General features: G+C 45.2%; 1 protein-coding gene across 8 annotated transcripts in view; it reads right to left on the reverse strand.

Moving 5' to 3' along the window:
* The window catches only part of ADAMTSL3 (ADAMTS like 3), a 242,883-nt gene that overhangs the window by 51,225 nt on the left and 177,313 nt on the right, over positions 1–14,345 (reverse strand). For 6 of the 8 annotated variants that reach the window (XM_073227130.1, XM_073227129.1, XM_073227128.1 and 3 more), the window contains 2 exons: positions 8,141–8,333; positions 7,861–8,040 (listed from right to left, as the gene is read on the reverse strand). In XM_073227130.1, the coding sequence (XP_073083231.1) occupies positions 7,861–8,040; positions 8,141–8,333 (373 nt within the window). Of the gene's footprint in view, positions 1–7,860; positions 8,041–8,140; positions 8,334–14,345 lie in introns of those variants that run through there. The other 2 variants (XR_012127161.1, XR_012127160.1) reach the window with 2 other exon arrangements.

Below are 14,345 nucleotides of genomic sequence, written 5' to 3' on the forward strand. Positions count from 1 at the left end.
CGATCTGTGGGTCACACTTCCTTTCCTTTCTGAGCGTGCAGACTCCATCCTGCTGCCTTCGTGCACTGAATGCTGGGTGATGCGCGAGGCCAAGCAGGGGCTTTTCGTTGTTGCCCTTCCCTGCTCAGAGGCCCGTGGAATCTTCTTCCGTGAAGCTCAGCTCCAGAACCGTGCTGTACAGTGGGTCACCTTTCTTGGGGCATGGTACCCCGAGACGACTCGCAGATCAAAGCTCCTGTTAGCGGAAGTTAATTCCCCTTTATCATCCCTGAACATTCTTTGTTCCACCTGTTTCGTTCTCACAAATATCAGTGATGCTTATCTGTCCGCCTTCCATGTCCATCACTGTTTCTAAAAACCAATTCGACATCTTTACTCCCTTCCGTCTCATTTTATGAGTTATTCCAGCTTGTGCACCATATCTGTTTACATTTTTTGTTGTTGTTGCTTATAATATAAATTTTATTACATTATTTTTTTTGAACTTATTCTTTTCAGATTTTTTCCCTGGCTGGTCGTCTCCTTCTGTTGACTTAGAATCTCCTTTTGAAGTCAAACCTCACTCGGAAGCCGCTCTTCCCCCAGACACCAGAGTTGTAATTGCCTCGGAAACAAGCCTATTTGTGGAAACGTCACTCTGGGCGATGTCTTTGTGATGTCATGTCGTGCACGTGACTCTTGCTTCCTGCTCCTTTCCCCTTCAATTCCCCCTCGGTTTGGGTGCATAGATTTTATGCTGAGCTTTGAACGCAGCCGGCACTTTGTGAATCACACAGTGGTGGGCAGTGAGCTGGGCACTTCCTCCGTTCATCGTCTTCAACTCTGTCACCAAATTCTTATTTCTTTTGCCCACATCTCTCTTCAGATTTGGGCACTCACACGGGTGGTGTGCCTCAGAGTAGAACCTCTGACACGCCTGGCTCACGGCGTAATAACCTGGCAGTTGCCACCCCCATTCCTGCCCACCTCCTCATCTCCACAGCCTGGAGCCGGGAGGCCTGAGAGGTGCTTCCTCCGTCAGCAATGTCCCCTACCGTCCTGCTAGGACAGCTCCGTCCCCAGGGGCAGCTCGTGCTTTGTCCCCGATCTGGACTCTGAAATCAAAGAACTGTCGCTTCCAGGACTGTCACACTCCTTCCCAGGGAAATCTATACCCCACTCGGCCCCTGGCGGAGTGTCTGTCAGCTCTCAGCCTTCCCCCCCATTCTGGTCCAGATTTTATGGTCTCTGGCTGGTGGGTTTCCTGATTTATAGTTTGGGATTGTGGCCATTTCATTGTTCACTGAAGACAGAGTGTTCCCTCTCTCTCATTCTTTGTGGGTTTTTTGTTGAGTTTCAAAGGAAGGGAATGGAATTTTTAAAAATGCCTTTGTTGTCATCTTTAACAGAAAGCCCTAGTTACTAATATTTTTTCATACAGAAAAAAGCTTTTTGTAAGTATTTGAACAAATAAGTTAAAATTATCATTCACCCAATAACAAGTCGTTTTAACAAGTCAAATCATCATCTGAAAATGATGTCCACACAAGAAAAATTAATGTCCACTTTTTATTAAACTACCATTGTTAACTATTTTTGTTTATGTAACACAGGGAGTAAATCATTGCCCATCTCCACTCAAAAGCCATTTCTGATGATAAACATTTGACTTTTTCTTCCCATTGTGAATGGGAGAATCATTTGTAAAACCCTTTTCGCCACAATCCTGAGAGCTGTACCTTCGGACTCCTCCAGGCCCAAGGGTTCCTTTGCTTGCGTTCCTTCTCAGCTCGGGCTGTAATTCCAGCAGGTTCTGTTGGGTGTTTCTTTGGGGCATAGGACGTGCTCCCCTCTGGTGCCCTCCAACCTTCCTGAGTTCCCCAGTGGGTCTGCGGGACCTGGGCTGCCCTCAGCCGCACACTGGGTCCTGGACTGTTTGGCCTCAGCTGTACTCGCTGAGGGCTCTGTTCGGAGGAGGATTGTGTCCTGTGGTAGCATGTATTAGCCATTCTCTGTCTCAGGATTTGTGACCCTTTCTCTTCCTTTAATCTCTGCCTAGTGGCTACGTCTCTCCTGTTGCGTAGGGCTTGGCCTCACTCGAATCACTTTGGCGGAAGTTGTTACTTGCGTGTTTTTCCTTTCCTTTGGCAACCCTAATTGCTCTGTTTCCTGTTGCTTGTTTGTTTTTAATGAGGGATTTGGGGATAGTAAACAATGATGTTGCCATCATGATTTTGCTTCCCTGGAAGCCTCCTAACCATTTTTAAAGGAACTACTGTAAACAGTTTATTCTTATCTACCATGGTATATATCTCAAGCTGTATCTTGTATGACACTTTCTGGGGACCCGACAGACTTAGCTGTTTCCCCTCAATTTTCATACAGTTCTGTGGACAGACATTTATTTGGCTTTTTACACAAGTTTTCATCCATCTGTCTCATCAAACTGGGAACTCACTGAAGACTGTATTCTGGGTTGTCTCAGTAAATGTCTGCTGGCTGAGTGCCAGTGGCTTCAAGGGCTGTGGCAATGACAAGATTCAGTTTAGGAGAAGCTTTAGAGGTCTTTTTTCATTTCCGTCAACAAGTGTCTGCCAAGCACCAAGTGGGAGACACACACATGCATAGAGAGCCCATCCCCTCCAGCAGCTACGATCCAGTTGAGAAAGTAAGATGTATTCAGGTGCATGTGTGTGTGTATGTGGGTGCGAGGTTTAAAGTAAGCGAAACAGAGAGAAGTGTGAGGACCTGAATACACGGGGTATATTCTGAATGGGTCAAAATATAAGACTAAACTGTCAAATTGTATCTAGAAAGACACTTATTCAAGTAAAAGAGTGGTTATCTACATAGAGATTAGTAGTAGAAACTCATAATTAATACTACCTAAAAAAAGAGTAAAAGGAAGGCTTTAGACTAAACCTTGAAAACTGGAATATTCTTTTACTCACAGAAGGAATACCTGAACAGAGCTAATGCATATGGATCAAACACCCTGGATAAGACCCAACTAACTCTTCAGGATAATGATTGACAGAATGGATCTTCATTTAGAGATCAGATATGTCCTAGCTCCACCAGACACCAAGTATGAAGATAAAGATTTAAAAAAAACCTTAGAGAAGCTCAACCAAGGTTCTTAGGCTTTGTAAAAAAAGAGTCCAGAGTTTGGAACTTCTTGAGAGCATTTTCCTTCTAAGTACCATCAATAAACTGAAACTGTCTTATCAATAAGATGGTGTGTGGTGCATGTGCGTGTGGAGCCCTTTCACGCGGCTGTGGGCTGTAAATGCTTTACGAGTTCTTGGGGAGCAAACTGATTATAACACTGGCCAATGTCCCTGGCGTACATACTCCCATCATGGCTGGTTTCAAGCTATCAGTCTGATGTCACTGAGCACGAGTTAGAAAGAGACCATAGTTGGCTCTTGCAAGCTGGTACGAGCTGGCTCCAACACATTACTTTGTGAGTCACAATTAATCATTCTATTGAAAATTAGCATGCCATATTTGGAAATCCTTGTGTGCAGGATATACTTGAGCTGTTCTCCTTGAAATTTGTCGTTTATAGAGAGCTTTTCCTTTGTACTTAGTATATGGATGTATTTTAAGAACTGAAGAGCTGGCAGGTGCAGGTAACTGAACACAGGAGTTGAAGAAGTCAGAGGCGATTACGTGGATAGTAGCGCCCTGACAGTGATGGGGAGTGACAGGGCTGGCGGGCTGGGAGGAGGACATCCCTGTGCTTCCCCATGACGAGGAGGGTCCTCTTCAGAGAGCTGGGGGTGTGGTATTGAACTAAAGGTTGGAGTCTGTTCAAGGAGATGGAGGATCACTTGCAGAAGTTAGAGAAAAGGTCAGGACACAGAACCAACTGTGCAGGGAACCAAAAATTCAGGGATAGAAATGAGGGTCAGATATTGAGTCTTGGAGATTTGAGAGAATACGAACCAGTTGTAAAGATGCAGTCTTGGTGCAGCTAAGAAGTACCAAGAAATACCAAAAAGGAGAAAGATGAAGGGAGACAAAATGGCCAAATGCTCCATCAAAGTGCAGAGAATAAAGGATGAGGAAAGTTACTGGATTTCAGTCAAGGGACGGGACCACAAAACAGGCGGCAGGCGGTATGTGGGTCACAGAAACACACCGTTTGGGAAGCTTGCCCCATGTAAGTCAATGCTCCTTTCTTTAAATTTGAGAAGCAGTGTAAGAGCTGAAGGCTCCTTTCTGCCTAAGACGTGGTTCAGGTTTAAGGAATCAAGGAAATCTACCGAGGCTGCAAGTGAATAAAGCCCAAACATGCCATGAACTGAGCTAGTGTCCCGGAAAGGGGACGTTTCCAGCGACCAGCCTAGAGGGCTGGCTCTGCGGAAAATGGAAATTCTGGCGTGACCCCTCAGCCTCTCTGTGTCCCGGGTTAGTGGCCAGTTCCAGGGTGGGAGGGCCCGTATGGAAAACCCCAAGAAGGACAGCTGCCCCGAGTGAGCCATCCTATGGCAGAGTGACTAGCGCAGCAGAACGTGCTGAGAGGGTAGCAGCCTGGCACCAGTGTCCCTGACGTAACAAAGCTACCCTGAAGTGAAGTTGCTGCTCACAGGAGAAAAGCAGAATGGAGGCTTTTGGTCTCCAAGGTCGAGGCCGGCTCTGCCTCCCCATGAGTGTGCACACACCCGCTCTTCCAGCCGGAGGTTTTCTGGAGACCGGGCCTTGCCTGGGAGGGGGAAACGTGTTGATTGTGCTCATGCCAACCCCTTGGAGCGCGCACAGCCTCTCATGCCTGAGAATGGTTGCCTAGGAAACGGACCTAGGGCAGGTCCAGCCCCGCTCAGGTGGGTGACCTTCTCTTCAGTTGCCTCTGGCTCTAAGGAATGGTTCGTTCTTCCTGGTCAGCAGGCCTGAGCCTGTCTAAAGATCAGCATGCCAGCACCACTGCCTTTCTCCTGAGCTTGTAAGGACCCTTGAGGAAGAGTGCTTACCCGCTCAGAGCTCTCTTGGGCCCAAGGGCTTGTCAGCAATCTCAGAGGCACTGGCCCCAGGGACACCATAAGCCAGACGGGAGGACCATACAGATGGTCAGGAAGTAGCTCCCCATTGAAAGGCAATGAAGACTGGGGTCACTGAGTTAAGGCTGGGACATGCTGCATGATTTCAGGGCATGAAGGGCTTCACAGAGTGGGGAAGCTTAGAGCTGGACCTGGGATTGGAGGACAGTGACCAGAACTGAGGAACAAAGGCAGGAATGAGAAAAACCCGGCCACGGGTGTCACCTCTGTGGCAGAACCAGCCACCCGGGTTCACCAGCTCATGGAGAAAATGAACAGGGGGTGTCCCCCCATCTCGTCTCTGCAAGGCCAGTGGGAAGAGTTTGTTCCAGAACCCAAGGTGGAACTGTGAGGGACTGTTTGTTCCTAGAGCAGCACAGCTGCTGGGTCAGAACCCTGGGGGGCTCTGGGGGCTCCCGGGCTGCACACAGAAGCCAGGTGCCTGGCCCTGCCACGGCCCCTGCTCACTCCCGCCCCTCCCGTTCCTGCCTCTGCCCTCAAGGGGAGCATCAGCTGCCCCGAGAAGTCATTTCCCAGGCCCTTCCCAGCTCAGGCACACGAGGATGAGGGGCGGCCTGGGAAATGGTCTCAAACCGGAACTGTTTCGCTACCCCTGGGTACCCTGCTGGCATGCAGATGCCGATTCCTGGGTCTGGGTGGCAGACTCAAGATTCCTCCTGCCTTACGAGCTCCCAGCTTGTAGGAAGACGCCACCTTGGCGGGTCCCTGTGTCGCGTTCAGTGCAGCAGGGACACAAAGCATCCCCAGGGCCAAGAGCTCTCTGCAGGAAGCTGTGGCCTCCCCTCCCTGTGGCTCTGTCCCAGCTTCACAGAGACAGGCGCCGGACGCCCCACCTCTGACAGTGGAGAGCAGCCCGACTGCGCTGCTGGGGCTTAGCTGGGTGACCACGATAGGTGCCGCCCCCCCACCAGCCTACGCAGAGGCCTTCTGCCAGGCCTGACCCAGACCCAGAGGAATTCCCGAAGGAAAGCCGTCTGGGGGCCTCTCCCGCTCCACGCGGACACAGGAGCAGAAGTACAGCAGAGCTTTCACGCACAAAGCTCCCCAGGGCAGACCTCCATCCCCCCTTCCCCACTGCAGCCTGGGAGGACACTGCACCCGGGCAGCTGCCCGTCAGTCCAGGCCCTGCCTGCAGGGCGACCCAGCTCGAGGAGAGTCCCGGCCACGGTGGAGGCTCCAGCTCCTTGGAAGCCCAGCTGAGGGGTGGGGGGCACAGGGGCTGGACCTGGGCCTCTGCTGCTCGGCAGACCGTGGAGAGTGGGGCTTCTCTCTTTTCTTGAGCCTTTTCTGGGGGTTTGGGGCAACATTTAAGTCCACCCTCAAGGCCTGTAGGATGAGGATCATGACCTGCTGTGTTACTTAAGATATTTTTTAAATACTACCATTCAACTGAGCCAGACAATTAAAAGAGGGGAAATGTAAAGCTGAAGAACACGCAGCAGAGGAAGGTGGGCTTTTCCTCAGGAGGGTGGGCAGGGGTCTATCTGCTGGGTGTCCCTACACCCGACAACTCAGGTTATCCTCACAACCACCACCACACTTGGAAGGAAAATGGGGTTCAGACAGGTTAAGGGTCTTGAACAAGGACACCAGTTTTAGGTATTAGGCTGGGGTCCGTCATGGGTCCGTTTGGTGCAAAACCCTGTGCGTTTGCATCAAAGACATGACTGACACACACCCTGCACACTAACCCCAGGTGTGAGTCCTGGCTCTACCCTTGGGGATGTTATCAACCTGAATGTACCTCTGCTTCCCCATCGACAGAAATGGAGACAACGCCTGCTTCCAGGGCTGGTGTAGGATGAGGGGGGCAGATGCGAGCCCAGCACCATAGGATTCAGGACCACCAGCATCGGGTACTGACCCTTCTCATCTGCGGACACTGTGTCTGATGTCAGACTGCCTCTCCCGTCCCACTGGAGGTCGCAGACCTCTGACCCCATGCCTCAACTACCTGCTTCTGCTTCTGTGCCAGAACCTCAGCCTGCCGGGGTCAAGCATGCAAGACGGGAGCACAGGACTGGGTGCAGAATAAAGGGCTAGAATGCAAGGGCCATGGGTTGAAGGAAAGCCCTGCAGGGTCCCCGGGGACTCACACGTGCTTTGCAGGCTATACGGCCACTGGAGGTCCTGAACAAGTGGGTGACTTGGTGGACACAAGGATGAGAACACTGGGGTGCAAGGAGGTTTGGTCTCGGGTGGGGAGATCAGGGGGTGCATGACCCCTTGGAACAAAGTTGAAAGGCACAGATTGTGCCCCAACTTTGCCAGCCGTGGGAGCTCAGGCCATGTACTTGACTTATTTGGGTTTAATTTTTCCCACCTGACAAATAAGGGATCTTTGCTGGACTGTGGCAAATCCTGCCGGCAGGGAAACGATGTGCTGGACTCGGCTTGTCGCAAGTAATGTGGGCTTGAGATGCTAAAGGGCAAAGCCAGGGGGTAGCAAGTGAAGGCAGAGGGGCACGGAGTGGAAGTGACCGGGCTAATAAATAACTCCGTCTGAGGAGACGCAGGGAGGAGAACTGCGCTGACTGTGAGGGTATGACTTGGGCAGTTCCAAAGAAGGGGGTGATGGGGTCTGGTTTAGGAAGCAGGTGGTGAATCCTGTTTAAATAATACTGAGTCAAACTGAAGATGAGTCCCTGGGGGCCCAGACCAGGGCACCCGCCCAGCCCTGGGGAGGAGCACACGGTCCCTGAAAAGTGGCTCCCCGGCCACCCTCCCCACCTCCCAGGGGCCCCAGCTCTCATCCCATGGAAGCAGTGTTTAGAGGACAAAAGCCAGAAGGGGCTGCAGAGGTGGGGCCGGGCCTTACCTTGGACCAGTCTCCCAAGGCTACATGTGGAGGGCAGTCCGTTCTTGCACAGGACTTATGGGAAGATGCCTTGGGTCCCGGGCACCATTCATCTGAGAGACTCAAAAAGCTGCCATCTGTTAACAGCTGCCGGCAGGTGACTCGCCGGTTCTGAGTTCCCCCGCCACATGTCCTGGAACACTGAGAAGGCGGGAGGAGGGGGTCAGAGGATCTGGCCCGCTGCATGTTAGTGCAACACAGAGCACTCGCGGTCATGCCTGGGGCCCACAGTGTGCCGTACCTGCTGCCATTCCTCAATATGCCAGCTGGGAGGGCAGTCAAACTGACTGCAGGCCTGTAAGTCGTGGGGCTTTGCATCTCTGCATTCCGCAGGAGGGGCTGGAGACTCGCCAGGGTGCAGGCAGCACACATCTCGGGTCTGGATTCCAACACCACAGGTGGCTGAGCAGGGCCCCCAAGGGCTGGTGTGCCACCTGTACAAAGACAAGCAGGGCAAGTGACTGTCTCCCGAGGCCACGCGCACCAGTCACAGCACAGACACTTCAGGTTCCCAGGGCTCCCAGACCTCACCCCCCCATATACAGACCCGAGAGCCACAGCACCCCATCAATTATGGGATCAAAATACAGGAACACAGGTTTTAAGGGCAAGAAATGTGAGGAAAGTGGTTAAAGATTTTACCCATTTGAGAAAGTCCAGAGTAAAAAAGCAGCAGATTTCTCTCCATTCTACCACCATATATCAATAATAAAATCTTGGTTTTGTTTTGAACAGAGCCCCAAGGCAAAGATGATTTATATAGTTGTCCAAAGAAATTTTAAATGCTTAAAAGCACACTTCAGGAAAATTTCAGGACACCTGGATTCACTCTTTGGACTATCCCTAAGAAAAATTTTTTATGTTAGGATTGAATTTACAACACATACTATAAAGTGATTCCTTTCCAGTAAGATCTTGGAAAAATCAGGTTTTCTCATGAAACATCTGTAAAAATGAAAAACCAGGGTGGCTGCTGCTGACACGTATTTCCAAGTTCCCTTCAAGGACGAATCTCTCAGTTTGCAGTCCCACTAGGAGCACCTGCGACGGCCTAGATTCTACACCCATTTCAACCCTGGACAACAGAATTTTTAGAAATTTCTGCTCATCTGTTGGGTGAAAAATTGCACATTATGGTTGTTTTAATTTGTGGATATTTAATTATTAGTGAGCATTCATTTTTAACTAGTTACCACAGAGATTTATCACAAGCAAACAATTTTATAATGCTTTAAGTTGCCGTGGAAAGGATATTCACTCCAGGGTTAGTTTGTAATAGAAAAAAATAAAAAACTAAATTAAATTTAACAAAATGAAAGGAGACTATCTAGATGTTTAACAATGAAAGGCAAAATAAATAATGGGTTATTCATACAGCATAATACCAGTAGCCATTAAAAAATAAAGTAGGTATATAGTTATTGGCATGGAAATACCTTCATGATATATTTTTATTAGAAAACGGACCATCCAATACCTTAGAGTACGATTATATTATTTTATGCATTTATATATAAATGCATGTAGAAAAAAATGTCCAGATCATTACATTGAAATGTTAACAGTGATGAGTTCTAAGTGAAAGATTTTTATTTTCTTTATTCTTGCCAGTATTTTTTCCTGACTTTTCTTCTAATAAACAGTCATGGTTAGAAAAAGTCAATTCTTTGAAAAAAAATTAGTGTTTTGTTTATCTTTAAAAAAGTTAGTGTTTATCTTAAGGTGACTTCCAGTTTTTCTGATGTCTGATTTTCTAGAATAAATATGTTTTGCTTGTGTAAATAAGCAGAAAAATGAGAAATAAAAGGTAGGATTCAAGACAAATATAATAGGACAAAAAGAGTAAAATTTTTACTTATGAAGGCAAAAGTTCACAATGAAGATATGGAAAGCATACAAGTATGAAGCCTGGATAAAAAGCATAAATAGAAATGAAGTATGAGCTGTTAGATACAAGAAAAATGGAAGGATGTGTAATAAAAAATGTTAAAAGCTATAAAACACTTCTCTAAGCTCCTCGTATATCGAGCAAGCAAACTTTAATAAGAACATAGAGAACTTAACAATACATTCAAAAATCTTGATGAAATAGACATGTTTTTAAGAAGCTACAAAAGTTCTACTCAAGAAAGGGACTAGGTCCTACTAATTTTGTAGAGTTCCTACAAATTTTCAAGAAACAGGTAAATTCCCATGTTATTCAAAATGTTATTTTAAAAGGTTTAAAGAAAGGATTGAACTATTTTAATGTATATTATGAAGGTAGGAAAAACCTGAGCAAAATATGACAAATACATATAAAGAAAAAATTTTTACATATGACTATATATTCTGAATCCTAAGTAAAAGAGAAGGGTAACTCCTAAGTGAAATAGAAACAAGATAATCAAAGGATAAGCATAATACACAGTACATGTCATGGACTGAATGCCTGTGCCCCTCCCCACATTCCTATGTAGAATCCCCAACCTCCAGTGTGATGGTGTGTGGACATTAGGGCTTTTGGAGGTAATCAGAGTTACATGAGGGCACGAGGGTGGGTGGGCCCCTCGTGATAGGATTAGTGCCCTTAGAGGAAGAGAAACCAGAGAGCTCTCTCCATCATGATCAGAAGGAAATCAATAGCCTTTAATGAATATGTTAAAAATAAAGAAAGGCAGAAAATAATCATAACCTAAGTATCCATTTCAAGAAGTTCAAAAAAGACCAGTAAATTAAACCAAAGAGAGAAGAGAGAAAACAAGATGAGAACAGATATATGAAAACAAAAGTTGGCACTTCAAAAGACTAACAAAATTGATAAATTTATGGTGAAATAGGAAGAACAAAAAAGAGAATACACAATTTACCAACTTCAGGAATTTAAGGGAGGATCTCAAAGGCCATAATAAGAATATAATATCTGTAGATGAAAACATTACATCAATAATGTACTGTCATTATGTCAACAAAATTTTTAAATTTACATGAACTGAAAATATTCCTACAAAAACTAACTTACCAAAACTAACACAAAAATGGAGAGGAATCTGGATAGTCCTCCCCCTCCTAAATGTGTAACTTAAAATATTTTAAAAAAATAAACTCCAGTGTCAGATGGCTTTCTTGACGAAATTCTACTAAACATTTAAGGCATAAAAAAGTTCAACATTACATATACTCTCCAGAAAAGATAAGTAAAGGAAAAACGTCCCAATTAATTTAAGTCAATGTCACTCAGAAACACATATGTAAAAATCCTAAACAAAATATATGAAAAGAATATTACATCATGACCAAGTAGGGGCTATTTAAGAGAGGCAAAGCTGGTTCAACCTTGGAAATTTAATTGGTTATTTGTGACTTTAACAAAATACAGGAAAGAAATCATGTGATTATTTCAACAGAGGTGAAAAAAACATTTAACAAATTTCAACTGATGTTTCATGATTAAAAATTCTCTGACAAAAGTAAGCTATTCAAAATGCAAGTGGTAGAGGGTGGGGCAGAGGAAGGGGGCAAGATATCAGAATTGCCTCTGTTTCAAAAAAGTATCAATAATAATTAAAGATATAAGGGTAAAGACATTCTCCCATTAAAACAAAAAAAAATCAGCATCTCAGTAAATCAGAAATCAAATGGAAATGGTGCTGACGTGGACTGAAGTTCTCCAAGCTTACTGGATGCCAGGACTGGAAATTTGCAATGTCAGCCGGGAGTTCAATTTGTACCAGGAATTTAAACAAATGGCACCACGGTGAGGTGGGTGACGGGCGCTCAGCTCATTTCTAGGGACACAGGAGTAGGGCTAAGACTCCAAGACCTGTAATTGAACGCTAGACAAACGATTCAACTGGGGCCTGTATGTGGCTGGAGTTTGTCAGCTGCCTGGGATGACATGAAAGAATGGAGATAACCTTCAGCCTGGTTGTTGAGCTAAGATATCATACAATTGTGGGAGGGGTTCTGCAACAATTCCCCAAAAGCCTAAAGAAGCGATAGGAGACCTGGGTCTGATCTGGGGATTGTGAGGAGAGGTATTTGTTCAAGTCAGCACAAAAGTTCCAAATAGGAACACATAACTCCCATTCAATATGGGCTCGCAAACCAACTGGTCCAAAGAAAGGAAAAAAGTGTAATGACATGAAAGACAGCAAATACACTCAACAGATGAGAGAATTCTCTCCTAAGGAAATAGAAATAACAATAGCAATATTTGCATAGCCTTTACTTTCCACAGTAGATTTTAACATTACACTCATTTTATCATCAGAGTTTGAAAAAAATCTTTAATATAACTGTGTGTGTGTGTGTGTGTGTGTGTGTGTGTGTGTGTGTGTGTGTGTGTGTGTGTGTGTGTGTGTGTGTGTGTGTTATTCTCAGGGGCTAATAGCGATCCAGGAAATATCAGAGTGATTCCATGCACTTACTTCTGTTCCTTTCCACCCTCACCCAAAACAATACCCACTAAAAAGACAGTAAGGGGATTAAACAAAGATATTTCCACAAAGACAACAAGACTGTGAGAGATGCAGCTGAAACATTTTGTGAGATGGAGAGAAGATGGAGAAGTGGTGATTAATTTAATAGCCTGGAGAAATACGAAAACTAAGCTGATAGTTGGGAAAGTCCAGAAGCAAGAATCCAGAAAAGGATCAGACACAAAACACTTCTAAAAGTAGGATACAGCTGAAGCTAAATAGGTTCTTTGAAAATCTGTATAAACTTGAAATCCCTTTGTCTATCCTGGACATGTAGGGGATTTATTCTCCCAAGCCCAGAAGACTGGGGTTTCCTTACAGACTTGAGGGATAGCAAAAAGTGGGGGACTACCCTGAAAACAGGGGTTAAGTGAGGGTCTACATATTGTCTGGTGGGACCACCAGACCTCTTCCCCGCCTTGGCTCACAGAAAACACTGCCTGGATTCTACCCTCCTTACTCTCAGGCAAAAGACTGCAGAAATCCTCCCTGGAAATATTAACTAGCTTGAGAGCAAAGAATAAACAAAGTTGGGAGATTTCTCCATGAAACAGCAAATCCGGATTACTCAAAAAGAGATCATTTTCCTTGCAATCTGTTGTTCTGGGCAGATTTTTTTTCTAATTTGATTTTTCACTGAGGTAGGTCCTGGCTTTATATGGGGATCTCCATTCCACTCTTTAATGTCAGCAGGTTCAAGGAGTTGTCTGTTGCCAGGAAAAAAAACTGGTGAAGCCAAAAGGTCAGGATTCCTGGGATTGGCAACTGTCCCCTATGGAGGCACTAAGTTTAATATGAGGTTACCACTCTAGATTCGTGCTTTTCTCTGTTTTCTGCAGATTCCTTTTACTTCCTTCAAGCTTAGTTCTGGATTTCAAGTGGTTTTCACATAAATTTCTAGTGTTTTTAAATCTTTTAGCAGAAGGGCTTTCAGGATATCTTGTCTATTTCACGGCTAAAAATAGACATTCATGTTCACAAACTTGATACAACAGCTTAACAAATTAAGCTCTAGGTTGATCACGATTTCCCCTCCTCCTCTAAGGATGCTATTGCTTTGTTTTCTGGAAACTCCAGTTGTTATTGTTTGTAGATAATATGTCTTTCAAGTCTTGTAGCTTTTAAGATTTTCTCATCTTTCTTGAATTTCTATAGTTTCACTATTAAGTATCTTTTCATTAATTTTCTCTTGATACTTGGAGTAGATATTTTTTGTTAAGTTCCCGTAAATAGTTTCTTGTTTCTCTGCTGTTACCTCCCTATTACTTAATTTCCTTTTCTTTTCCCCCAATCTCCAACTTTCTGTGCTTTCATTCATTCAACTTCTCCGGCACTTTATTCAAGTCACCAGTTCTTTCTCTAATTGTCTATAGTCTATTATTTTATTTCATTGACTTTTAAAACTTTTAGGTTTTCTAACTGGTTCTTTTTTAATACTCTCCTGTTCTTACTTCATTCCTGCTATTTATGTTTCACAATTTCTAGTTCTTTATATGGATATTATTTATCAACTTGCATCACCAAAGATCCTAAGAACACGTAGTCTTTTTCTGATTGTTTTGTATTTTAATTTCACCTGGAGTAAATTCATCTTTCGACTGTTGAATCTGTTGGCTATCTTCATTAATATTAGATTTCTTCATGTGCTTTTGCATTTCATTTTGCAGGCTCCGTTTGAAAGGAGGCTCTTGTCTCCAGCTCCCTTTATTCTTTCCCCCATCTCTTAACCCTCCCTGTCTACTTTCGTTTGCCTCCCTCTAGCCCTCCAGTCTCCAGTCTAGAAACAGATCTCGTGTGGACAACATGGCAGAGAAGCACTGTGACGACACTGAAGATCCAGCTGCTGAGCTAACAGGTAATCTGGGGCTGCGTCTGGTCACAGGGTCTCTTTGTGTCTGTCCTCCACGTCCCTGGGTGACTGGCCTCAGCGACACAGTGGCTTCAGCTTGTGATCAGCAACAGCTTTTTAGTGCATCCATTCACAAG

Source organism: Manis javanica, chromosome 18 (genome assembly GCF_040802235.1).
Source record: "Manis javanica isolate MJ-LG chromosome 18, MJ_LKY, whole genome shotgun sequence".
Taxonomy (NCBI): Eukaryota; Metazoa; Chordata; class Mammalia; order Pholidota; family Manidae; genus Manis; species Manis javanica.